Source organism: Pristiophorus japonicus, chromosome 8, assembly GCF_044704955.1.
Source record: "Pristiophorus japonicus isolate sPriJap1 chromosome 8, sPriJap1.hap1, whole genome shotgun sequence".
Classification (NCBI taxonomy): Eukaryota; Metazoa; Chordata; class Chondrichthyes; family Pristiophoridae; genus Pristiophorus; species Pristiophorus japonicus.
The window spans coordinates 170,252,047-170,279,707 of NC_091984.1; the positions used below are offsets into that span (position 1 = coordinate 170,252,047).

The 27,661-nt window shown below is 50.8% G+C and overlaps 1 protein-coding gene across 2 annotated transcripts in view; it reads right to left on the minus strand.

The window, feature by feature from the left end:
* The window catches only part of ddx51 (DEAD (Asp-Glu-Ala-Asp) box polypeptide 51), a 72,994-nt gene that overhangs the window by 12,671 nt on the left and 32,662 nt on the right, over window positions 1-27,661 (minus strand). For both annotated transcript variants that reach the window (XM_070886269.1, XM_070886270.1), the window contains exons 7-12: window positions 16,814-16,920; window positions 11,307-11,415; window positions 10,780-10,925; window positions 9,183-9,396; window positions 3,542-3,657; window positions 3,312-3,428 (exon numbers count right to left, since the gene is read on the minus strand). In XM_070886269.1, the coding sequence (XP_070742370.1) occupies window positions 3,312-3,428; window positions 3,542-3,657; window positions 9,183-9,396; window positions 10,780-10,925; window positions 11,307-11,415; window positions 16,814-16,920 (809 nt within the window). The remainder of the gene's footprint in view (window positions 1-3,311; window positions 3,429-3,541; window positions 3,658-9,182; window positions 9,397-10,779; window positions 10,926-11,306; window positions 11,416-16,813; window positions 16,921-27,661) is intronic.

The window sequence follows — 27,661 nt, forward strand, 5'->3', positions numbered from 1 at the left end:
TCATAACTAAGATTCTCCACTACCGGCAACATCCTCATAAATCTCCCTTGTGCCCTCTCCAGTGCAAGCACATCCTTCCTGTAACGTGGTGAACAGAACTGCACGTAGTACTCCAGCTGTAGCTTAACCAGTGTTTTATACAGTTCAAGCATAACCCACCTGCTCTGGTATTCTATGCCTCGACTAATAAAGGCAAGCATTCCGTATGCCTTCTTAACCATCTTATGTACCTGGCCTGCTACCTTCAGGGATCTGTGGACATGCATTCCAAGATCCCTTTGTTCCTCTACACTTCTCAGTGTCCTACCATTTAATGTGTAGTCCCTTTAATGTGCAAAGTTAAAGCACATGGGATTGGGGGTAGTGTGCTGACGTGGATTGAGAACTGGTTGTCAGACAGGAAGCAAAGAGTAGGAGTAAATGGTTACTTTTCAGAATGGCAGGCAGTGACTAGTGGGGTACCGCAAGGTTCTGTGCTGGGGCCCCAGCTGTTTACACTGTATATTAATGATTTAGACGAGGGGATTAAATGTAGTATCTCCAAATTTGCGGATGACACTAAGTTGGGTGGCAGTGTGAGCTGCGAGGAGGATGCTATGAGACTGCAGAGTGACTTGGATAGGTTAGGTGAGTGGGCAAATGCATGGCAGATGAAGTATAATGTGGATAAATGTGAGGTTATCCACTTTGGTGGTAAAAACAGAGAGCCAATTATCTGAATGGTGACAGATTAGGAAAAGGGGAGGTGCAACGAGACCTGGGTGTCATTGTACATCAGTCATTGAAGGTTGGCATGCAGGTACAGCAGGCGGTTAAGAAAGCAAATGGCATGTTGGCCTTCATAGCGAGGGGATTTGAGTACAGGGGCAGGGAGGTGTTGCTACAGTTGTACAGGGCCTTGGTGAGGCCACACCTGGAGTATTGTGTACAGTTTTGGTCTCCTAACTTGAGGAAGGACATTCTTGCTATTGAGGGAGTGCAGCGAAGGTTCACCAGACTGATTCCCTGGATGGCGGGACTGACATATCAAGAAAGACTGGATCCACTGGGCTTGTATTCACTGGAGTTCAGCAGAATGAGAGGGGATCTCATAGAAACATTTAAAATTCTGACAGGTTTAGACAGGTTAGATGCAGGAAGAATGTTCCCAATGTCGGGGAAGTCCAGAACAAGGGGTCACAGTCTAAGGATAAGGGGTAAGCCATTTAGGACCGAGATGAGGAGAAACTTCTTCACCCAAGAGAGTGGTGAACCTGTGGAATTCTCTACCACAGAAAGTTGTTGAGGCCAATTCATTAAATATATTCAAAAAGGAGTTAGATGTAGTCCTTATTACTAGGGGGATCAAGGGGTATGGCAAGAAAGCAGGAATGGGGTACTGAAGTTGCATGTTCAGCCATGAACTCATTGAATGGCGGTGCAGGCTCGAAGGGCCGAATGGCCTACACCTGCACCTATTTTCTATGTTTCTATGTTTCCTTGTTAGCTCTTCCCAAATGCATTACCTCACACTTCTCTGGATTGAATTCCATTTGCCACTGTTCTGCCCATCTGACCAGTTGATTGATATCTTCCTGCAGTCCGCAGCTTTCTTCATTATCAACCACACAGCCGATTTTAGTACCATCTGCAAACTTCTTAATCATGTCCCCTATATTCAAGTCTAGATCATTGATGTATATCACAAAAAGCAAAGGACCAAAGCAAAGGAGCCCTGCGGAACCCCACTGGAAACATCCTTCCAGTCACAAAAACACCCATTAACTATTACTCTCTGCTTCCTGCCTCTGAACTAATTTTGGATCCAACTTGCCACTTTGCCCTCGATCCCATGGACTTTTACTTTTGTGACCAGTCTGCCATGTGGGTCCTTATCAAAAGCTTTGCTAAAATTCATACACACTACATCATACACACTGCCCTCATCGACTCTCCTGGTTACCTCTTTGAAAAATTCAATCAGGTTAGTCAGTTCCAGACTCAAATATTCCACGCTCTCATGGCTGGCCTCCCATCTCTCACCTTCCTTAAACTTCAGCTCATCCAAAACTCTGCTGCACCAAATTCCATTCACCCAACACCCCTGTGCTCACTGACCTACCATGGCTCTCGGACTCTTAAGTGACTTAAATATAAAATTCTCACCCTCGTGTTTAAATCCCTTCATGGCCTCACTCCCCCCGATCTCTAACCTCCTCAAGTGCTACAACCACCCACCCAAAGTCGGTCCTGACTCTGGTCTCTTGTGAATCCCCCTCCCATCATCTCACCATTGGCAGCCGTGCTTTCCGGCTCTGTAAATCCTGCCCTAAACCCCTCCACCTCCCTCTCCTGCTTTAAGACCCTCACTTAAAACCCAACTCTTTTACCCAACTTCTGGTTACCACTCCTTCATTGGCAAGCATCCTTTAATTCTTGCCGTATAGTCTGGTCGTGTGTCTGACTAGCTTTTTCGGCTAGTTAGACACACGAAGGCTGACAACTCAGACACCTGCACACACTGGAACAGGAGTAGGCCTGTTCCGCCATTCAATGAGATCATGGCTGATATGTGATTCAACTCCATGTACCTGCCTTTGGCCCCTATCCCTCAATACCTTTGGTTACCAGAAATCTATCAATCTCAGATTTAAAATCAACAATTGACTCAGCATCAACTTCCGTTTGCGGAAGAGAATTCCAAACTTCGACCACCCTGTGTGTGCAGAACTGTTTCCTAATTTCACTCCTGAAAGGTCTGGCTCTAATTTTCAGCCTCTGCCCCCTCGTCCTAGAATCCTCAACCAGCGGGAATAGTTTCTCTACCCTATCAGTTCCCCTTAATATCCTGAAAACTTCAATCAAATCACCCCTTAAACTTCTATATTCCAGGGAATACAACCCTTGTTTGTGTAATCGCTCCTTATAATTTAACCCCTGGCGTCCAGGTCTCATTCTGGTAAACCTACGCTGCACTCCCTCCAAGGCCAATATATCCTCCCTAAGGTGTGGTGCCCAGAACTGCTCACAGTGCTCCAGGTGTGGTCTAACCAGGGCTGTGTACAGTGCAGCATAACCTCTGACCCCTTTGTACTCTAGATATAAATGCCAGCATTCCATTTGCCTTTTTTTTTTACCTGTCCATGACATTTTAATGATCTATGCAAATGGGCCCTTTAGTCTCTTTGGACCTCCACTGCTTCTAGTTTTTCAGTAGAAAGTATCCTGTTCTATCCTTTTTTAGGGGCTGGGACTTGGGGGGCCCCGCACAGGGGCCGGGACTGGGGGGGGCCCCGCACAGACGCCCGCACACAAACCACACAGACACTTACACTTGGAGTTTTCCTTGTTCAAACTCTTTCAGTGTTTTTCGTCTTTCATTTGGGGAAAGTCTGGAAGAAAATTCTGCCACTTGTATACCACCAAAGGCACGGAGTAACAGATACATCCTGCAACACACAAGAAACAGCTCACTATCACACTGCTCATCTGTTAAATTTGAAGCAAAACAAATAATGGACAATAGGTACCAGGAGCTGGAACAACAGCACAGACTGGTTACCTGTGAGATGCGTCCCTGGAGTTAGTGAAGCACAGGATACGATTGAACTTCATTCTCAGGACAAAGTAGAGGATTATCAGAGGCTTCTTGTTGAGGTGACATGGAACATAGAACTCCTGCACGGGACAGAAAAATACCTCATTTTCTTTTGGGAAGATTCAAAATTTTACATCTTGTAACACAGGTTTGAAATACCTGCTCCATAGGAGCCAAGGTCCATTATTGAATATATATCTTAGTTGTGGCAGGGAGGGAAGGAAAGTGGCTTCAGAGTAAGGATCATAAGAAGCAGGAGTAGGCCATTTGACCCTCTCGAGCCTGCTCCGCCATTCAATAAGATCATGGCTGATCTGATCTTGACCTCAACTCCACTTCCCTGCCCGCTCCCCATAATCCTTGACTTCCTTATCTTTTAAAAATCTGTCTATCCCCACCTTAAAGTTATTCAATGACTCAGCCTCCACAGTTCTCTGGGGCAGAGAATTCCAAAGAGTCACGACCCTCAGAGAAGAAACTCCTCCTTATCTCAGTTTTAAATGGGCGACTGTTTATTCTGAAACCATGCCCCCTAGTTCTAGATTCCCCGAGGGGAAATATCCTCTCTGCATCCACCTTGTCGAGCACCCTCAGAATCTTATATCTTTCAATAAGATCACCTCTCATTCTTCTAAACTCCAATGAGTACAGGCCCAACCTGCTCAATCTTTCTTCATAAGACAAGCCCCTCATCCCAGGAATTAACCTAGTGAACCTTCGCTGAACAGCCTCCAACGCAAGTATATCGCTCCTTAAACAAGGAGACCAAAACTGTATGCAGTATTCCAGGTGTGGTCTCATCAACTCTCTGCACAGTTGCAGCAGGACTTCCCACTTCCCCACCAGCATTCGTTAAGTCACGCAAACACGCTCATAAAGGGAAGCCTGAGAAATTATTACTGGGTAACCCACCTCCAGGGCACCATCACCACGACACGGTCTCCCCACAGAAGGCTGGGCTGGGCATGTTGCCAAACCTTGCTCAACTCTATCTTCACAACCATATCTCCTCCTGAACGGCATGCAACACTGATATCTACAAAGCAAATGGGTACAGACATGGGCCTGACAGGGTGGAGCTGCAGATGAAAAAAAATAAAAAGCACCCACCGTAGCTCAGTCAGTATCACTTCCGTATCTATGAGTCATAAGGTCGTGGGTTCAAGTCCCAGTCTAGAGACTTGAACACATCAGTACAGTACTGAGGGAGTGAAGCACAGTCAGAGGTGCCGTCTTTCACTAAACCGAGGCCCTGTCTGCCCTATCATGTGGATGTAAAAGGCCCCTATTTCAAAGAAGAGCAGTTTGCCCCGCTGCCCCGGCCAATATTTATCCCTCAACCAACATCACTAAAAAAAAATTATCTGCTCTTTATCACATTGCTGTTTGTGGGATCTTGCTGTGTGGAAATCGACTGTCGCTTTTCCTATGTTACAACAGTGACCACACTTCACAAAGTACTTCATTGGCTGCAAAAGGCTTTTGGATGTCCGAAGATTGTGAAAGGCGCTATATAAATGCAAGTCCTTTTTTTCTTTAGGGAGCCTAATCACCACACACTGCTCTTACAAAGAGGATCAGCTCAAAATCCCATCTCACTCCGGTGGAACTCTTCCCCCCCCCATTCCAACAGGCATGGACTTCGGTTCAAAGGACGTGTGACTGGCCAGTTTCTGGTCCTTGCCCCCACTCCAGCCTTTCTTGGCCACAAGAGCCGTGACAAGTCGAGCCACCCCGCCCAAACACTACTGTATTCGCACTTATCCTGCTGCGGAACAGATTGGAGCTGTCTGTAGCACAGAAAGCCATGAATTTCACAATGCTCACAGCAGCAAACTACGTGCCCCAACTGTGATGCAACTCAAACACACCCACTGCAAGTGCTGACAAGACATCAAGGGGACATGGATCAGTCAGAATGAGCAATACACAGGTTGTGCCTGGAGTGCAGGAAGCTCTTTTTCTACAGGATCACTGCCCTGTGCTCTGCTCCAACCCACACCAGTTACACAGAGTTCACCATTGTGACACAAGTCACCATGCCCTCATCCAAATACAAGCTAAAGCCATAGTGGCATTCAGACCCTGGATAGCTTTGGCCTGCTCGTGTTCCCCCCACATCTCCGATTTGTTACCCCTCAACGCTGCCTGGGTGTTGTACAGGTGTGCAGAACTATCCATACATGTGTTGTTACTACACGCGAGTATTAAGTGATCACTGACAGTGATGACAGACACATACTGAGCTCCTGATCCCCTGCTGTGCTGCCACGGAGAGGTGCTGAGCACGGCTCTGGTGGCACCTCTCAAAGGTGGAGAGAAAACTAAAGACAAGCCTGCCCCCAGCTAGCCTCGTGCACAGTCCAGATTGTCGGAGGCTGGGGCAAGACTATCTGGCCTCCCCCACCCCTCCACTCCCATCGACCGCCACCCTTTGCCTCTCAGCTCCAGAGACCCTGAGCCATCTGGCCCCATGCTCTGGAATTCCCTCCCTAAACCTCAAAGTGCAGCAGGAGCTCGGTTTGGGTGGTCCAGAGAGATGAAGGTGAGAAAAATGTTCCTGAACCCAGCAGTTCCTGTGCAGCCGACCCTGTACAATGTACAGGAAACTGCCTGAAAATCCAGACGCCGTTAAGTCTGAATGGGTCACGGGGTCGGGGTGAGTGGTGGTCCGTTGCCTGGTCGGTGAGCGTCACGTCCTCACACCACTCTACGCTCCACAGCACCAGGCTGCCCTTAGCTTTGTTCTCACGGCTCGATAGGGACTAACAAGGAAGCTGAACTTTTACATTCTACCGCTGATTTTAGGTGCTGCATCACTGTGTGCGCGTGGAAGGGCGGGGTGGGGGAAGGGAGGGGGGCTGCAGAAAGTCACTCGCGGGGATGTCGTGCGGAGCAACCCGATCACAAGCGCCTCAGTTTAACTCACAGAAACATCAACCTGTCTCATGCTTTGCTCAACTCTTCCCGCTGCAGGGGCTCAAAATGAGTGAGTGAAATCTCCCACAGCACTGGAAGGGTTAAACGGTCGCTAGGGGTCATTCATGTCTGAACTCCAAATCAAAAGGAGCCCGAGGCAGTCTCCATTCTGCCACACAGCAGGTAAATTCCCTTCATAAGAACAATGGAGTCACTTCTGGTGTCACACGCTCACTAACATCGGCCACAGAGCTCTCACTATACGCACACAACAGATGGTGCCAGCCATGGCTCAGTGCTAGCACTCTCGCCTCCGAATCAGAAGGTTGTGGGTTCAAGTCTGATACTCCCAGTGCTGTACTGAGGGAGTGCTGCACTGTCAGGGGTGCCAACTGACCAATGAGACGTTAAACCAAGGTCCTGTCTGCTCTCTCAGGTGGACGTAAAAGATTCCATGACACAATTTCAAAGAAAAGCAGGGGAGTTATCACTGGTGTCCTGGCCAATATTTAGCCCTCAATCAATATAACATTATCTGGTCATTACCTCATTGCTTATAGTGGGAGCTGGCTGTGCTCAAATTGGCCGGTGCGTTTCCTACATTTAGAATTCAGCAGAGGAGGACTAAGGGTTTAATTTGGAGGGGGAAAATAGAGTATGAGAGTAAGCTTGCAGGGAACATAAAAACTGACTGCAAAAGCTTCTATAGATATGTGAAGAGAAAAAGATTAGTGAAGACTAATGTAGGTCCCTTGCAGTCAGAATCAGGTGAATTCATAATGGGGAACAAGGAAATGGCGGACCAATTGAACAAATACTTTGGTTCTGTCTTCACTAAGGAAGGCACAAATAACCTCCCGAAAATACTAGGGGACCAAGGGTCTAGCGAGAAGGAGGAACTGAGGGAAATCCTTATTAGTCAGGAAATGGTGTTAAGGAAATTGATGGGATTGAAGGCCGTTAAATCCCCAGGGCCTGATAGTATACATTCCAGAGTACTTAAGGAAGTGGCCCTAGAAATAATAGATGCATTGGTGGTCATTTTCCAACATTCCATGGACTCTGGATCAGTTCTTATGGACTGGAGGGTAGCTAATGTAACCCCACTTTTTTAAAAAGGAGGGAGAGAGAAAACAGGGAATTATAGACCTGTTAGCCTGACAGCGGTAGTGGGGAAAATGCTGAAATCAATTATTAAAGATGTAGTAGCAGCGCATTTGGAAAGCAGTGACAGGATCGATCCAAGTCAGCATGGATTTATGAAAGGGAAATCATGCTTGACAAATCTTCAAGAATTTTTTGAGGATGTAACCAGTGGAGTGGACAAGGGGGAACCAGTAGATGTGGTGTATTTGGACTTTCAAAAGACTTTTGACAAAGTCCCACACAAGAGATTAGTGTGCAAAATTAAGGCACATGGGATTGTAGGTAATGTATTGACATGGATAGAGAACTGGTTGGCAGACAGGAAACAAAGAGTGGGAATAAACGAGTCCTTTTCAGAATGGCAGGCAGTGACTAGTGGGTACCGCAAGGTTTAGTGCTGGGACCCCAGCTATTTACAATATATATGAATGATTTAGATGAAGGAATTGAATGTAATATCTCCAGGTTTGCAGATGACACTAAGCTGGGTGGCAGTGTGAGCTATGAGGAGGATGCTAAGAGGCTGCAGGGTGACTTGGACAGGTTAGGTGAGTGGGCAAATGCATGGCAGATGCAGTATAATGTGAATAAATGTGAGGTTATCCACCTTGGTGGCAAAAACAGGAAGGCAGATTATCTGAATGGTGACAGATTAGTAAAATGGGAGGTGCAATGAGACCTGGGTGTCATGGTACATCAGTCATTGACAGTTGGCATGCAGGTACAGCAGGCAGTTAAGAAAGCAAATGGCATGTTGGCCTTTATAGCGAGAGGATTTGAGTATAGGAGCAGGGAGGTCTTGCTGCAGTTGTACAGGGCCTTGGTGAGACAACACCTTGAGTATTGTGTACAGTTTTGGTCTCCTAATCTGAGGAAGGACATTCTTGCTATTGAGGAAGTGCAGCGAAGGTTCACCAGACTGATTCCCGGGATGGCAGGGCTGTCATAGGAAGAAAGACTGGATCGACTAGGCTTATATTCACTCGAATTTAGAAGAATGAGGGGATCTCATAGAAACATATAAAATTCAGATGGGATTGGACAGGTTAGATGCAGGAAGAATGTTCCCAATGTTGGGGAAGTCCAGAACCAGGGGTCACAGTCTAAGAATAAGGCGTAAGCCATCTAGGACCGAGATGAGGAGAAACTTTTTCACCCAGAGAATTGTGAACCTGTGGAATTCTCGACCACAGAAAGTTGTTGAGTTCAGTTCGTTGGATATATTCAAAAGGGAGTTAGATGTGGCCATTATGGCTTAAGGGATCAGGGGGTATGGAGAGAAGGCAGGAATGCGGTACTGAAGTTGCATGATCAGCCATGATCATAGTGAATGGCGTGCAGGCTCGAAGGGCCGAATGGCCTACTCCTGCATCTATTTTCTATGTTTCTATTACAACAGTGACGACACCCCAAAAGCTACTTAATTGACTGTAAAGCAATTTGGGACATCGTGAAGTCATGAAAAGGCACTGTATAAATGCAAGTTCTTTCTTTCTATGGCTGAAAAGAGGAAATGAAGTGTGAATCTGTCAATACTCACTGTCAGCCCCTCGGGCAGGGTGTATTTGTTTGCGACAGTGCCCGCTGGTTGTTGGTGCTCGCCCTGGCTCACGCCTGGCACCTGCTGCAGCGATGTGTAATTGGAGGTGAAGAGCTGAGGCTGGTGTAGTGCCAGTTGCTGCAGCTTCTCGGAGTCCTGGGTGAGGGTGGCAGAGAACAGCAGCTTCTGCAGGGGTATCTGCAGGCGGGAGTGGCTGTGGAACAAAGCTCGAAGTTACTGACTGAATATAGAGACCGTGCTGGTAATAGATACACTGCTATATTTATGCAGTTCATAAGGCAACAATTAGACGATTCATGCACAAGTCAGCGAACCCTCCTGTAAAAAATAAAGTGAGCTGGCAACACTGCAGGACCCCAGCCCAGTGTAGACACACTATTAATGTTGATAAATACTGTTTCCTGTTATCCCCGGTGTCCTGGCCAATATTTATCCCTTAATCAATGTAACAGATGATCTGGTCATTATTGCATTGCTGTTTGTGGGAGCTTGCTGTGCGCAGATTGGCTGCCGCGTTTCCGACATTACAACAGTGGCTACACTCCAAAAATACTTCAATAGCTGTAAAGTGCTTTGAGACCGTCCGGTGGCCGTGAAAGGCGCTATATAAATCCAAGGCTTTCTTTTTCCGGCTTTGTCACACGGGGTCACTTTTTCATCTTCAAACTGAAACACAGCACCAAAAAAGGTAGGAACAACCCTGATGAGCCGAATGGCCTTCAATCCTTCCGTTTGTTTTATTTTGGCCTCGACAATCAAGTGGCAGGTCACAATTTCACTTCATCCCACTGGAACATTTCTAAAAAAAGTAGTGTCAAAATAAAGAGTAATTTGTTCCCACTGTCTCCATCCACCTCCCCACCCCCATCGAATGATGGGAGGGGCTCCCTGCTCTCGAGCCCATGATGTTCTGTTTGCACAGGTGAAGGCCATTCAGCTCCTCAAGCCTGTTCCGCCCTTCAATTAGAACATGACTGATCTGTACTGTAACTCCATTTACCCACCCTTGCTTCCCATCCCCTGATACCTTTACCTAACAAAGATCTCAGTCTTGAAAGCTCCAATTATCCCAACATTTAAGCGGACAGAGTTCCAGATTTCCACCACCCTTGTGTGAAGTAGTGTTTCCTGGTTTCCCCCTTGAATGGCTGAGCTCTCATTTTAAGATTGTGCCCCTCCCACCTCACTAAATTGACGACACTTCACCCTTCATCTCCTCCAGAAGCCTGGGAGATCAACCTGTGTGTTTGCGCTCGCTGATGCGGCAAGTTTCTATCACCGGACATTAACCGTGCAAGGTGCAGCTGCTGATGTGCTGTCCAGCAAACCACTTTTACCGGTTTGTACTTGGGCCCCGGCTCCGCCCCCTGCCATGGCTCCGCCCCATGCCCCACTCTGGCCCCGCCCCCTGCCCTGGCCCAGCCCCGCCCCCTACCCTGGCTCCAGCCCCGTTCCCTGCCCCAGCCCCGACCCCTGCCCCAGCCCGGCTCTGCCCCCTACCGTGCCCCGGCTCCGCCCCCAGGCTGGCTCCAGCCCCGTTCTCGCCCCCTGCCCAGCTCCGCCCCCTGCCTCTCACCTTGCAGCCGTGCAGGCTCCTGGCTCTGTCCTCTGGAACAAGATGCCTGGAGCTGAATGTTCATCCACTCGGTACACGGCTTTCACCACCTGTTTCAGCCAGTCCTGGTGCATACTGTCAATCATTCGATCCGCTTCATCGATTATCTGCAACGCAGCCGCACAACAGGTTACCAACCTCACCTTGTCTGTGATTTTTGACACACCTATGCTTTTTAAACAAGGGCCAGGGGAATGTTCTGTATCATTCCTCAGGACAGGAACAAGCATTGTTGCTATCCAGTGACAAGTACATATCGGGACATCAGGCCAGGACCTCGGGTGGGATGCCTCCACAGTCAAATATCCCAACAACACTGGCCTCCTCGGCTCACATGAAGAATGGTCACTTGGGCGAGGTATTGGGAGGACGGCCAGTACTTGTGAACCAATCGGCTGCGTTAGTCAGCGCCGTCAGGATTAGGCAGAAAGCTGCAATTATTGAGAATATTATCCGTCGCCTTTTGACGAGCTGGGTTTAAGCCTTACCAGGTATCGGAGATGCTGCAGACTGAAGCCGTCCGTTTTAGCAATGTGGTCAACCAGACGTCCCGGAGTTGCAACCACGATGTCTGCCAGGCTGCGGTAACCCGTAATGCTGTGGTAACGAAAGCAGGAAAACTGGCTTATAATCAAAGGCAGTGAGGAATCTCGGTCCTTCGATCACAGCACTGCCACTGCAATCAGGCGTTAGTGCTCATACATCAGAAAACAGGGGGCCACCACAGGTAATTAAAATCCAAGAGCATTACTTGAAAAGTCATAGCTAACTGATAGCTAATGAAGCAATGGGGCAGGTTGGGGTCCGAGTTTTTTTATATCCATGTTCAGGTTGGGTTAATATTACCAGCCTGACTCCTCCAGCTCTTCATTGGATTGCATCTCTTGCAATGGCTTCTCTTCCTGCACTGCACCGTTACTTCCAGAGTCCCACAAGGATCTATCTTTGCCTCCTCGTCTTCCTCATCTATATGCTGCTTCTTGATGACATCATCCATGGGCACGGTGCCAGTTTCCACATGTACGCTGATGCCACTTAGCTCGACCTCTTCATTACATCTCGCCACCTCTCCACTGCCTCGATGCTATTAGACGGTTTATCCAACATCCAGCCTTGGATGAGCAGCAATTTCCTCCAACTAATCATTGGGAAGACCAAAGCCAATGTCTTTGGTCCGTGTCACAAACTCCGTATCAGTATCCTTGCCAACTACTGCATCTCCTTCCCCGATCTCCGTCTCAGGGTGATAGCTATTCAACCTAGCTAAGCATCCAAGCCTGTATCGTCTCCAATACACGGACTGCCTACTTCAACTTCCACACCACCCACCTGCCACACCGCCCATCCCGCCGCCCCGCCCCACTCCGTCCCCTACCTCCCACACCACCCACCTCCGACTCAACTCATTTGCTTGAAACCTTCAACCATGCATTTGTCACCTCCATACTCGACTACTGCAATGCTCTCTTGGCCGGCCTCCCATTCTCTACTCTCCCAAACTTCAGCTCATCCAAAACTCTGCTGCCATGTCCTATCCCAAGACCCATTCATCCTGACCTTACTGACCTACACTGGCTCCCAATCAGCCCCAGCACCTCAAATTTAAAATATTCCTCCTTCACTGCTCACCACCACCATCAGCCATCTAGGCCCCAGGCTTTGGGTCTCCCTCCCCTACCCTCTGAAACCCTCCTTAAAACCCAGCTCTTTGCCCACACATTTGGTCGCCCCCAGTATCGCCTGCTTTGGCTTTTATTTCTGCCTTGCAGCTCTATGAAGCACCCTGGAGTGTTTTTCTATGTTAGAGGTGCTATATAAATGCAAGTTGTTGTTTTACTTTACTCACCCCATCCCCATATTCTGCCGAGGCAGCTGCTCATTGTCAAAAGATACAGCGACTGTGGAAGTGTGTCTGCCAAACTGATATTTTCTGTTTACGGTGATGACTGAATGTGAGTATTGTTATTATAAGCTGTCACGAGCGGGGAAAATTACAGGATAATTCTACTATCTGATGTCAGAAGTTCAAATATATACAGCTTTTTCCCCAAAAGGTGAATGGAGGCTGTGTTAACATACGCAAAGAGTGAACTGTGACTGGTTCTGGTTTGATTTAAAAGTTTAAACAATTTCAAACTTTCAATGCGCTGTATATTTTTTACTTTGAATCTATCTTTCATATCAATTTAATTTTCCCTACGACTGATTTTAATCCTAAGTGTCAGCTTGGCTCAGTGGCAGCTCTCTCACCGGAAGGCTTTGGGCTCAAGTTACATTCAGAACGTGAGCATCTAATCTAGGTCGATACCCCAGTGTAGGACTGATGGAGCGCTGCACTGTCGGGAGGGGGGTGAAATCTTTTGAGGCGTTAAACCATGATCCCGCCTGTCTGTTCCGGTGACTGTTAACGGTCTCGAGGCACTATTTGAAAGACTTCTGCTCACCATTCCTCCCTCAGCCACACCACCAAAAAACGATCACCATCACACTACTGTTTACAAGCCCTTGCTGTGTGCAAAATGGCTGCTGTGTTGACTTATATAAGTGCACTTCAAAGTGATTCATTGCATGTGAAGTGCTTTAGAATCCCCTGAGGATGAGGTAAAGTGCTCCGTAAAAGCAACGTCTTTTGTTTCTCTTTCTCTGTTGAAATATTTACTGTAACGATTAGGATTTTGCTCCTGTGTTATGGGTGAGCTCCTGCCAGCACTGATACTTTCATGGCACAAATTATAAAAACAGATAGTAAGAGTTTCTACAGGTACATAAAAAGGAAACAAGTGGCAAAAGTAAATGTTGGTCCCATAGAGGGTGAGACTGGGGAATTAATAATGGGGAACAGGGAAATGGCAGAGACGTTGAACAAATATTTTGTATCGGTTTTCACGGTAGAAGACACTAAAAACATCCCAATTGTGGATAATCAAGGGGCTATAGGGAGGGAGGAACTTAATACAATCACTATCACTAATGAAGTAGTACTCAGTAAAATAATGGGACAAAGGTGGACAAGTCCCCTGGACCTGATGGCTTACATCCTAGGGTCTTAAAAGAAGTGGCTGCAGAGATAGTGGATGCATTGGTTGTAATCTACCAAAATTCCCTGGATTCTGGGGAGGTCCCAGCGGATTGGAAAACTGCAAATGTAACTCCCCTATTTAAAAAAGGAGGGAGACAGAAAGCAGGAAACTATAAACCAGTTAGTCCAACATATGTGGTTGAGAAAATGCTGGAGTCCATTATTAAGGAAGCAGTAGCAGGACAAGCATGATTCAATCAAGCAGAGTCAGCATGGTTTTATGAAAGGGAAATCATGTTTGACAAATTTGCTGGAGCTCTTTGAGGATGTAACGAGCAGGGTGGATAAGGGGGAACCAGTGGATGTGGTGTATTTGGATTTCCAGAAGGTATTCGATAAGGTGCCACATAAAAGGTTACTGCACAAGATAAAAGTTCACGGGGTTGGGGGTAATATATTAGTATGGATAGAGGATTGGCTAACTAAGAGAGAGTCAAGGTAAATGGGTCATTTTCCGGTTGACAAACAGTGACCAGTGGGGTGCCGCAGGGATCGGTGCTGGGCCTCAACTATTTACAATCTATATTAATGACTTGGATGAAAGGACCGAGTGTAATGTAGCCAAGTTTGCTGATGATACAAAGATGGGGGGGAAAGCAAATTGTGAGGACACAAAAAATCTGCAAAGGGATATAGATAGGCTAAGTGAGTGGGCAAAAATTTGGCAGATGGAGTATAATGTGGGAAAATGTGAGGTTATCCACTTTGGCAGTAAAAATAGAAGAGCAAATTATAATTTAAATGGAGAAAAATTGCAAAATGCTGCAATAGAGAGAGACCTGGGGGTCCTTGTGCATGAAACACAAAAAGTTAGTATGCAGGTACAGTAAGTAATCAGGAAGGCAAATGGCATGTTGGCCTTTATTGCAAGGGGGATAGAGTGTAAAAGCAGAGAAGTCCTGCTACAACTGTACAGGGTATTGGTAAGGCCACACCTAGAGTACTGCGTACAGTTTTGGTCTCCGTATTTAAGGAATGGATATACTGCATTGGAGGCTGTTCAGAGAAGGTTCACTAGGTTGATTCCTGAGGTGAGGGGGTTGACTTATGAAGATAGTTTTGAGTAGGTTGGGCCTATACTCATTGGAGTTCAGAAGAATGAGAGATCATCTTATTGAAACTTGTAAGATAATGAGGGGGCTTGACAAGGTAGATGCAGGGAGGATATTTCCACTCATAAGGGAAACTAAAACTAGGGGACATAGTCTTAGAATAAGGGGCCGCCCCATTTAAAACTGAGATGAGGAGGAATTTCTTCTTTGAGGGTTGTATATTTAAGGTGGAGATAGACAGAGCAGGAGTAGGCCCTACGGCCCCTCGAGCCTGCTTCACCATTCAATAAGATCATGGTTGATCTTCGACCTCAACTCCACTTTCCTGCCTGATCCCCATATCCCTCGATTCCTCTAGGGTCAGAAAATCTGTCGATCTGAGCCTTGGTTTCAAAGATGCTGAGTGAGCTATGTTAGAGTGGCAGGTGCCCCTCGCCCCCACATTACTCCACACTGATGCCCTGACCATACCAGTGGGTGGGGATGGGGGAAGCTAATGCTAACCCCACTCGCTGACCCCTCTGTGTGCCCAGACTCAGAGCAGCACGGGGTAAGGCGGTGGTCACCCTCAGCCCTGAACGGGGAGTGGGTTGAAGTGACCAATGAAGATGAAACGGAGGAGGAGGAGGAGGAGGGATGTTCACCACCCAAAGGGCAAGAGTCTCACGCTACATCGACATTTCTCCATCATAGGCAGTCCCTCTGAATCGAGGAAGACGTGCTTCCACTCTTAGCATGAGTTCTTAGGTGGCTGTACAGCCCAATACGAGAACCACAGTCTCGGTCACAGGTGGGGCTGATTTGCTGCACGCTCTTTCCGCTGCCTGCGCTTGGTTTCTGCATGCTCTCGACGACGAGACTCGAGGTGCTCAGCGCCCTCCCGGATGCACTTCCTCCACTTAGGGCGGTCTATGGCCAGGGTCTCCCAGGTGTCAGTGGGGATATTTCACTTTATCAGGGGGGCTTTGAGGGTGTCCTTGTAACGTTTCCGCTGCCCTTCTTTGGATCGTTTGCCGTGAAGGAGTTCAGAGTAGAGCGCTTGCTTTGGGAGTCTCATGTCTGGCATGCGAACATGCGGAGCTGATCAAGTGTGGTCAGTGCTTCAATGCTGAGGACGCTAACGTTGGTGCGTCTGTCCTCCCAGGGGATTTGTAGGATCTTGCGGAGATATCGTTGGTGGTATTTCTCCAGCGATTTGAGGTGTCTGCTGTACATGGTCCATGTTTCTCAGCCATAAGGAAGGGCGGGTATTACTGCAGCCCTGTAGACCATGAGCTTGGTGACAGATTTGAGGGCCTGGTCTTCAAACACTCTTTTCCTCAGGCAGCCGAAGGCTGCACTGGCGCACTGGAGGCGGTGTTGGATCTCGTTGTCAATGCCTGCCCTTGTTGATAGGAGGCTCCCGAGATAAGAGAAGTGGTCCACGTTGTCCAGGGCCGCGCTGCTATTCTGCCCATTGTTGGAGAATAGCCTTCCTCACTCGCATTCGCCTTTCCCACACAGCCACTGGACCTGAGAGCCCCCAGGAAACCAATCTCTAGCCAGAAGAGGGATGGTGAATGACTTCGATTTAATTACTTCACAGGCAATCAGACTGCCAGGGCGAGACAGCCGAGGCTAATAGTGGCGACAAAGGGAACTTCGGTTTCAGGCTGAAGAATGATTGAGGTGCGTTGGAGATCGACCATTGCATGGTGCTTTCTTTTAACTTTGGAACCAGCCAGATGTAGTGAAATGGTCTTTTCTGATCCTGTACATTTCAATGACATGGATCTGTTCCAGTTATATAACAATTCTAAAATAGTACCAATAAATCAGTCACTGCAATTTAAAACAAAATCACATAAAAGTCAGAATTACTTACGTATGCTCAACAAGAGAGGTCTGCTCCACAGCAAATGATTTCTGTCCAGCAATGATCACTACTCTCAGACCCATGCCTTCAGCATAACTGCTGAAAACTTTACACACCTGAGGAATATAATCATCATTTAAATACAGGATACCGGGTTATTTGAGCCTGACAAATCAATCGGTCAATATCGAGGGGTGTTTTATGAGTAACAGTTTTAGATATTAATCGATTCCGACAGTTTCAGCACACATGGGACCTGAGCAGCAAGTTGGGACAGGTACAGCTCAGGGATGAGTCAGACCCCATTGTCGAGGAGTCTGTGGACACTGCTGGTGGCGTTTGCTTTCTACGTTAGCGTGTGGCTAACACAGAATGGCCCGCCTGCATCGCTGCAGCAAATGTCACAACTCGAGCTCTCACACCTGCACAGTCACACCTCGCGCTCTCACACCTGCACAGTCACAGCTCGAACTCTCACACCTGCACAGTCACACCTCGCGCTCTCACACCTACACAATCACACCTCGAACTCTCACACCATCGACACAGTCACACCTCGCGCTCTCACACCTACACAATCACACCTCGAACTCTCACACCTGCACAGTCACACCTCGCGCTCTCACACCTGCACAGTCACAGCTCGAACTCTCACACCTGCACAGTCACAGCTCGAACTCTCACACCTGCACAGTCACAGCTCGAACTCTCACACCTGCACAGTCACACCTCGCGGTCTCACACCTGCACAGTCACAGGTCGCACTCTCACACCTGCACAGTCACAGCTCGAACTCTCATACCTGCACAGTCACACCTCGCGGTCTCACACCTGCACAGTCACACCTCGCGGTCTCACACCTGCACAGTCACAGCTCGAACTCTCACACCTGCACAGTCACAGCTCGAACTCTCACAGCTACAGTCACACCTCAAACTCTCACACCTGCAGTCACACCTCGAACTCTCACACCTGCACAGTCACACCTCGAACTCTCACACCTGCACAGTCACAGCTCGAACTCTCACACCTGCACAGTCACAGCTCGAACTCTCACACCTGAAGTCACAGCTCGAACTCTCACACCTGCACAGTCACAGCTCGAACTCTCACACCTGCACAGTCACAGCTCGAACTCTCACATCTGCACAGTCACACCTCGCGCTCTCACACCTGCAGTCACAGCTCGAACTCTCACACCTGCACAGTCACAGCTCAAACTCTCACACCTGCACAGTCACACCTCGCGGTCTCACACCTGCACAGTCACAGCTCGAACTTTCACACCTGCACAGTCACAGCTCGAACTCTCACACCTGCATAGTCACAGCTCGAACTCTCACACCTGCAGTCACAGCTCGAACTCTCACACCTGCAGTCACACCTCGCGCTCTCACACCTGCAGTCACAGATCGAGCTCTCACACCTGCAGTCACACCTCGTGCTCTCACACCTGCACAGTCACAGCTCGAACTCTCACACCTGCACAGTAACACCTCGTGCTCTCACACCTGCACAGTCACAGCTCGAACTCTCACAACTGCACAGTCACAGCTCGAACTCTCACACCTGCACAGTCACACCTCGCGGACTCACACCTGCACAGTCACAGGTCGCACTCTCACACCTGCAGTCACAGCTCGAACTCTCATACCTGCACAGTCACACCTCGCGGTCTCACACCTGCACAGTCACACCTCGCGGTCTCACACCTGCACAGTCACACCTCGCGGTCTCACACCTGCACAGTCACAGCTCGAACTCTCACACCTGCACAGTCACAGCTCGAACTCTCACACCTGCAGTCACACCTCGCGCTCTCACACCTACACAATCACACCTCGAACTCTCACACCTGCACAGTCACACCTCGCGCTCTCACACCTGCACAGTCACAGCTCGAACTCTCACACCTGCACAGTCACAGCTCGAACTCTCACACCTGCACAGTCACAGCTCGAACTCTCACACCTGCACAGTCACAGCTCGAACTCTCACACCTGCACAGTCACACCTCGCGGACTCACACCTGCACAGTCACAGGTCGCATTCTCACACCTGCACAGTCACAGCTCGAACTCTCACACCTGCAGTCACAGCTCGAACTCTCACACCTGCAGTCACACCTCAAACTCTCACACCTGCACAGTCACACCTCGAACTCTCACACCTGCACAGTCACAGCTCGAACTCTCACACCTGAAGTCACAGCTCGAACTCTCACACCTGCACAGTCACAGCTCGAGCTCTCACACCTGCACAGTCACACCTCGCGCTCTCACACCTGCACAGTCACAGCTCGAGCTCTCACACCTGCACAGTCACAGCTCGAACTCTCACACCTGCACAGTCACAGCTCGAACTCTCACACCTGCACAGTCACAGCTCGAACTCTCACACCTGCACAGTCACAGCTCGAACTCTCACACCTGCACAGTCACACCTCGTGGTCTCACACCTGCACAGTCACAGCTCGAACTTTCACACCTGCACAGTCACAGCTCGAACTCTCACACCTGCACAGTCACAGCTCGAACTCTCACACCTGCAGTCACAGCTCGAACTCTCACACCTGCAGTCACACCTCGCGCTCTCACACCTGCAGTCACAGATCGAGCTCTCACACCTGCAGTCACACCTCGTGCTCTCACACCTGCACAGTCACAGCTCGAACTCTCACACCTGCACAGTCACACCTCACGCTCTCACACCTGCACAGTCACAGCTCGAACTCTCACACCTGCACAGTCACAGCTCGAACTCTCACACCTGCACAGTCACACCTCGAGCTCTCACACCTGCACAGTCACAGCTCGCGCTCACACCATCGACACAGTCACAGCTCGCGCTCTCACACCATCGACACAATCACACCTCACGCTCTCACACCTGCACAGTCACAGCTCGAACTCTCACACCTGCAGTCACAGCTCAAACTCTCACACCTGCACAGTCACACCTCACGCTCTCACACCTGCACAGTCACAGCTCGAACTCTCACACCATCGACACAATCATACCTCGCGCTCTCACACCTCACGCTCTCACACCTGCACAGTCACAGCTCGAACTCTCACACCATCGACACAGTCACAGCTCGAGCTCTCACAGCTGCAGTCACACCTCGCGCTCTCACACCTGCAGTCACACCTCGCGTTCACACACCTGCAGTCACAGCTCGAACTCTCACACCATCGACACAGTCACAGCTCGAACTCTCACACCATCGACACAGTCACAGCTCGCGCTCTCTCACCTGCACAGTCACAGCTCGAGGTCTCACACCTGCAGAGTCACAGCTCGAACTCTCACACCTGCACAGTCACAGCTCGAACTCTCACACCTGCACAGTCACACCTCACGCTCTCACACCTGCAGTCACAGCTCGAACTCTCACACAATCGACACAATCACACCTCGCGCTCTCACACCTCACGCTCTCACACCTGCACTATCACAGCTCGAACTCTCACACCATCGACAGTCACAGCTCGAGCTCTCACACCTGCAGTCACACCTCGCGCTCTCACACCTGCAGTCACACCTCGCGTTCACACACCTGCAGTCACAGCTCGAACTCTCACACCATCGACTTAGTCACAGCTCGAACTCTCACACCATCGACACAGTCACACCTCGAACTCTTACACCTGCACAGTCACACCTCGAACTCTCACACCAACAACAGTCACAGCTCGAACTCTCACACCTGCACAGTCACACCTCGAACTCTCACACCTGCAGTCACACCTCGAACTCTCACACCTGCACAGTCACACCTCGAACTCTCACACCTGCACAGGCACACCTCGAACTCTCACACCTGCACAGTCACAGCTCGCGCTCTCACACCTGCACAGTCACACCTCGAACTCTCACACCTGCACAGGCACACCTCGAACTCTCACACCTGCACAGTCACAGCTCGAACTCTCACACCTGCACAGTCACAGCTCGAACTCTCACACCTGCAGTCACACCTCAAACTCTCACACCTGCAGTCACACCTCGAACTCTCACACCTGCACAGTCACACCTCGAACTCTCACACCTGCACAGTCACAGCTCGAACTCTCACACCTGAAGTCACAGCTCGAACTCTCACACCTGCACAGTCACAGCTCGAGCTCTCACACCTGCACAGTCACACCTCGCGCTCTCACACCTGCACAGTCACAGCTCGAACTCTCACACCTGCACAGTCACAGCTCGAACTCTCACACCTGCACAGTCACACCTGCACAGTCACAGCTCGAACTCTCACACCTGCACAGTCACAGCTCGAACTCTCACACCTGCACAGTCACACCTCGTGGTCTCACACCTGCACAGTCACAGCTCGAACTTTCACACCTGCACAGTCACAGCTCGAACTCTCACACCTGCACAGTCACAGCTCGAACTCTCACACCTGCAGTCACAGCTCGAACTCTCACACCTGCAGTCACACCTCGCGCTCTCACACCTGCAGTCACAGATCGAGCTCTCACACCTGCAGTCACACCTCGTGCTCTCACACCTGCACAGTCACAGCTCGAACTCTCACACCTGCACAGTCACACCTCACGCTCTCACACCTGCACAGTCACAGCTCGAACTCTCACACCTGCACAGTCACAGCTCGAACTCTCACACCTGCACAGTCACACCTCGAGCTCTCACACCTGCACAGTCACAGCTCGCGCTCACACCATCGACACAGTCACAGCTCGCGCTCTCACACCATCGACACAATCACACCTCACGCTCTCACACCTGCACAGTCACAGCTCGAACTCTCACACCTGCACAGTCACAGCTCGAACTCTCACACCTGCACAGTCACACCTCACGCTCTCACACCTGCACAGTCACAGCTCGAACTCTCACACCATCGACACAATCATACCTCGCGCTCTCACACCTCACGCTCTCACACCTGCACAGTCACAGCTCGAACTCTCACACCATCGACACAGTCACAGCTCGAGCTCTCACAGCTGCAGTCACACCTCGCGCTCTCACACCTGCAGTCACACCTCGCGTTCACACACCTGCAGTCACAGCTCGAACTCTCACACCATCGACACAGTCACAGCTTGAACTCTCACACCATCGACACAGTCACAGCTCGCGCTCTCTCACCTGCACAGTCACAGCTCGAGGTCTCACACCTGCACAGTCACAGCTCGAACTCTCACACCTGCACAGTCACAGCTCGAACTCTCACACCTGCACAGTCACACCTCACGCTCTCACACCTGCAGTCACAGCTCGAACTCTCACACAATCGACACAATCACACCTCGCGCTCTCACACCTCACGCTCTCACACCTGCACATTCACAGCTCGAACTCTCACACCATCGACAGTCACAGCTCGAGCTCTCACACCTGCAGTCACACCTCGCGCTCTCACACCTGCAGTCACACCTCGCGTTCACACACCTGCAGTCACAGCTCGAACTCTCACACCATCGACTTAGTCACAGCTCGAACTCTCACACCATCGACACAGTCACACCTCGAGCTCTCACACCTGCACAGTCACACCTCGAGGTCTCACACTTGCACAGTCACACCTCGAACTCTCACACCTGCACAGTCACAGCTCGAACTCTCACACCTGCACAGGCACACCTCGAACTCTCACACCTGCACAGTCACAGCTCGAACTCTCACACCTGTACAGGCACACCTCGAACTCTCACACCTGCACAGTCACACCTCGAACTCTCACACCATCGACACAGTCACACCTCGAACTCTTACACCTGCACAGTCACACCTCGAACTCTCACACCAACAACAGTCACAGCTCGAACTCTCACACCTGCACAGTCACACCTCGAACTCTCACACCTGCACAGTCACACCTCGAACTCTCACACCTGCACAGTCACACCTCGAACTCTCACACCTGCACAGGCACACCTCGAACTCTCACACCTGCACAGTCACAGCTCGCGCTCTCACACCTGCACAGTCACACCTCGAACTCTCACACCTGCACAGGCACACCTCGAACTCTCACACCTGCACAGGCACACCTCGAACTCTCACACCTGCACAGTCACACCTCGAACTCTCACACCTGCACAGGCACACCTCGAACTCTCACACCTGCACAGTCACAGCTCGCGCTCTCACACCTGCACAGTCACACCTCGAACTCTCACACCTGCACAGGCACACCTCGAACTCTCACACCATCGACACAGTCACAGCTCGCGCGCTCACACCTGCACAGTCACAGCTCGCGCTCTCACACCAACGACAGTCACAGCTCGAGCTCTCACACCTGCACAGTCACACCTCGAACTCTCACACCATCGACACAGTCACACCTCGAACTCTCACACCTGCACAGTCACACCTCGAACTCTCACACCATCGACACAGTCACACCTCGAACTCTCACACCTGCACAGTCACACCTCGAACTCTCACACCATCGACACGGTCACAGCTCGAACTCTCACACCTGCACAGTCACACCTCGAACTCTCACACCTGCACAGTCACACCTCGAACTCTCACACCATCGACACAGTCACACCTCGAACTCTCACACCTGCACAGTCACACCTCGAACTCTCACACCATCGACACAGTCACACCTCGAACTCTCACACCTGCACAGTCACACCTCGAACTCTCACACCATCGACACGGTCACACCTCGAACTCTCACACCTGCAGTCACACCTCAAACTCTCACACCTGCAGTCACACCTCGAGGTCTCACACCTGCACAGTCACACCTCGAACTCTCACACCTGCACAGTCACAGCTCGAACTCTCACACCTGCACAGGCACACCTTGAACTCTCACACCTGCACAGTCATACCTCGAACTCTCACACCTGCACAGTCACACCTCGAACTCTCACACCTGCACAGTCACACCTCGAACTCTCACACCATCGACAGTCACAGCTCGCGCTCTCACATTTGCACAGTCACAGCTCGAACTCTCACACCTGCACAATCACAGCTCGAACTCTCACACCTGCACAGTCACAGCTCGAACTCTCACACCTGCAGTCACACCTCGAACTCTCACACCTGCACAGTCACACCTCGAACTCTCACACCTGCACAGTCACAGCTCGAACTCTCACACCATCAACACAGTCACACCTCGAACTCTCACACCATCGACACAGTCACAGCTCGTACTCTCACAGCTGCACAGTCACAGCTCGAACTCTCACACCTGCACAATCACAGCTCGAACTCTCACACCTGCACAGTCACAGCTCGAACTCTCACACCTGCAGTCACACCTCGAACTCTCACACCTGCACAGTCACACCTCGAACTCTCACACCTGCACAGTCACACCTCGAACTCTCACACCTGCAGTCACAGCTCGAACTCTCACACCTGCACAGTCACACCTCGAGCTCACACCTGCACAGTCACAGCTCGCGCTCACACCATCGACACAGTCACAGCTCGCGCTCTCACACCATCGACACAATCACACCTCACGCTCTCACACCTGCACAGTCACAGCTCGAACTCTCACACCTGCACAGTCACAGCTCGAACTCTCACACCTGCACAGTCACACCTCACGCTCTCACACCTGCACAGTCACAGCTCGAACTCTCACACCATCGACACAATCATACCTCGCGCTCTCACACCTCACGCTCTCACACCTGCACAGTCACAGCTCGAACTCTCACACCATCGACACAGTCACAGCTCGAGCTCTCACAGCTGCAGTCACACCTCGCGCTCTCACACCTGCAGTCACACCTCGCGTTCACACACCTGCAGTCACAGCTCGAACTCTCACACCATCGACACAGTCACAGCTCGAACTCTCACACCATCGACACAGTCACAGCTCGCGCTCTCTCACCTGCACAGTCACAGCTCGAGGTCTCACACCTGCACAGTCACAGCTCGAACTCTCACACCTGCACAGTCACAGCTCGAACTCTCACACCTGCACAGTCACACCTCACGCTCTCACACCTGCAGTCACAGCTCGAACTCTCACACAATCGACACAATCACACCTCGCGCTCTCACACCTCACGCTCTCACACCTGCACATTCACAGCTCGAACTCTCACACCATCGACAGTCACAGCTCGAGCTCTCACACCTGCAGTCACACCTCGCGCTCTCACACCTGCAGTCACACCTCGCGTTCACACACCTGCAGTCACAGCTCGAACTCTCACACCATCGACTTAGTCACAGCTCGAACTCTCACACCATCGACACAGTCACACCTCGAGCTCTCACACCTGCACAGTCACACCTCGAGGTCTCACACTTGCACAGTCACACCTCGAACTCTCACACCTGCACAGTCACAGCTCGAACTCTCACACCTGCACAGGCACACCTCGAACTCTCACACCTGCACAGTCACAGCTCGAACTCTCACACCTGCACAGGCACACCTCGAACTCTCACACCTGCACAGTCACACCTCGAACCCTCACACCATCGACACAGTCACACCTCGAACTCTTACACCTGCACAGTCACACCTCGAACTCTCACACCAACAACAGTCACAGCTCGAACTCTCACACCTGCACAGTCACACCTCGAACTCTCACACCTGCACAGTCACACCTCGAACTCACACCTGCACAGTCACACCTCGAACTCTCACACCTGCACAGGCACACCTCGAACTCTCACACCTGCACAGTCACAGCTCGCGCTCTCACACCTGCACAGTCACACCTCGAACTCTCACACCTGCACAGGCACACCTCGAACTCTCACACCATCGACACAGTCACAGCTCGCGCGCTCACACCTGCACAGTCACAGCTCGCGCTCTCACACCAACGACAGTCACAGCTCGAGCTCTCACACCTGCACAGTCACACCTCGAACTCTCACACCATCGACACAGTCACACCTCGAACTCTCACACCTGCACAGTCACACCTCGAACTCTCACACCTGCACAGTCACAGCTCGAACTCTCACACCTGCACAGTCACAGCTCGAACTCTCACAACTGCACAGTCACAGCTCGAACTCTCACACCTGCACAGTCACACCTCGCGGACTCACACCTGCACAGTCACAGGTCGCATTCTCACACCTGCACAGTCACAGCTCGAACTCTCATACCTGCACAGTCACACCTCGCGGTCTCACACCTGCAGTCACACCTCGCGGTCTCACACCTGCACAGTCACACCTCGCGGTCTCACACCTGCACAGTCACACCTCGAACTCTCACACCTGCACAGTCACAGCTCGAACTCTCACACCTGCACAGTCACACCTCGAACTCTCACACCTGCACAGTCACAGCTCGAACTCTCACACCTGAAGTCACAGCTCGAACTCTCACACCTGCAGTCACACCTCGAACTCTCACACCTGCACAGTCACACCTCGAACTCTCACACCTGCACAGTCACAGCTCGAACTCTCACACCTGAAGTCACAGCTCGAACTCTCACACCTGCACAGTCACAGCTCGAGCTCTCACACCTGCACAGTTACACCTCGCGCTCTCACACCTGCACAGTCACAGCTCGAACTCTCACACCTGCACAGTCACAGCTCGAACTCTCACACCTGCACAGTCACACCTGCACAGTCACAGCTCGAACTCTCACACCTGCACAGTCACAGCTCGAACTCTCACACCTGCACAGTCACACCTCGTGGTCTCACACCTGCACAGTCACAGCTCGAACTTTCACACCTGCACAGTCACAGCTCGAACTCTCACACCTGCACAGTCACAGCTCGAACTCTCACACCTGCAGTCACAGCTCGAACTCTCACACCTGCAGTCACACCTCGCGCTCTCACACCTGCAGTCACAGATCGAGCTCTCACACCTGCAGTCACACCTCGTGCTCTCACACCTGCACAGTCACAGCTCGAACTCTCACACCTGCACAGTCACACCTCACGCTCTCACACCTGCACAGTCACAGCTCGAACTCTCACACCTGCACAGTCACAGCTCGAACTCTCACACCTGCACAGTCACACCTCGAGCTCTCACACCTGCACAGTCACAGCTCGCGCTCACACCATCGACACAGTCACAGCTCGCGCTCTCACACCATCGACACAATCACACCTCACGCTCTCACACCTGCACAGTCACAGCTCGAACTCTCACACCTGCACAGTCACAGCTCGAACTCTCACACCTGCACAGTCACACCTCACGCTCTCACACCTGCACAGTCACAGCTCGAACTCTCACACCATCGACACAATCATACCTCGCGCTCTCACACCTCACGCTCTCACACCTGCACAGTCACAGCTCGAACTCTCACACCATCGACACAGTCACAGCTCGAGCTCTCACAGCTGCAGTCACACCTCGCGCTCTCACACCTGCAGTCACACCTCGCGTTCACACACCTGCAGTCACAGCTCGAACTCTCACACCATCGACACAGTCACAGCTTGAACTCTCACACCATCGACACAGTCACAGCTCGCGCTCTCTCACCTGCACAGTCACAGCTCGAGGTCTCACACCTGCACAGTCACAGCTCGAACTCTCACACCTGCACAGTCACAGCTCGAACTCTCACACCTGCACAGTCACACCTCACGCTCTCACACCTGCAGTCACAGCTCGAACTCTCACACAATCGACACAATCACACCTCGCGCTCTCACACCTCACGCTCTCACACCTGCACATTCACAGCTCGAACTCTCACACCATCGACAGTCACAGCTCGAGCTCTCACACCTGCAGTCACACCTCGCGCTCTCACACCATCAGTCACACCTCGCGTTCACACACCTGCAGTCACAGCTCGAACTCTCACACCATCGACTTAGTCACAGCTCGAACTCTCACACCATCGACACAGTCACACCTCGAGCTCTCACACCTGCACA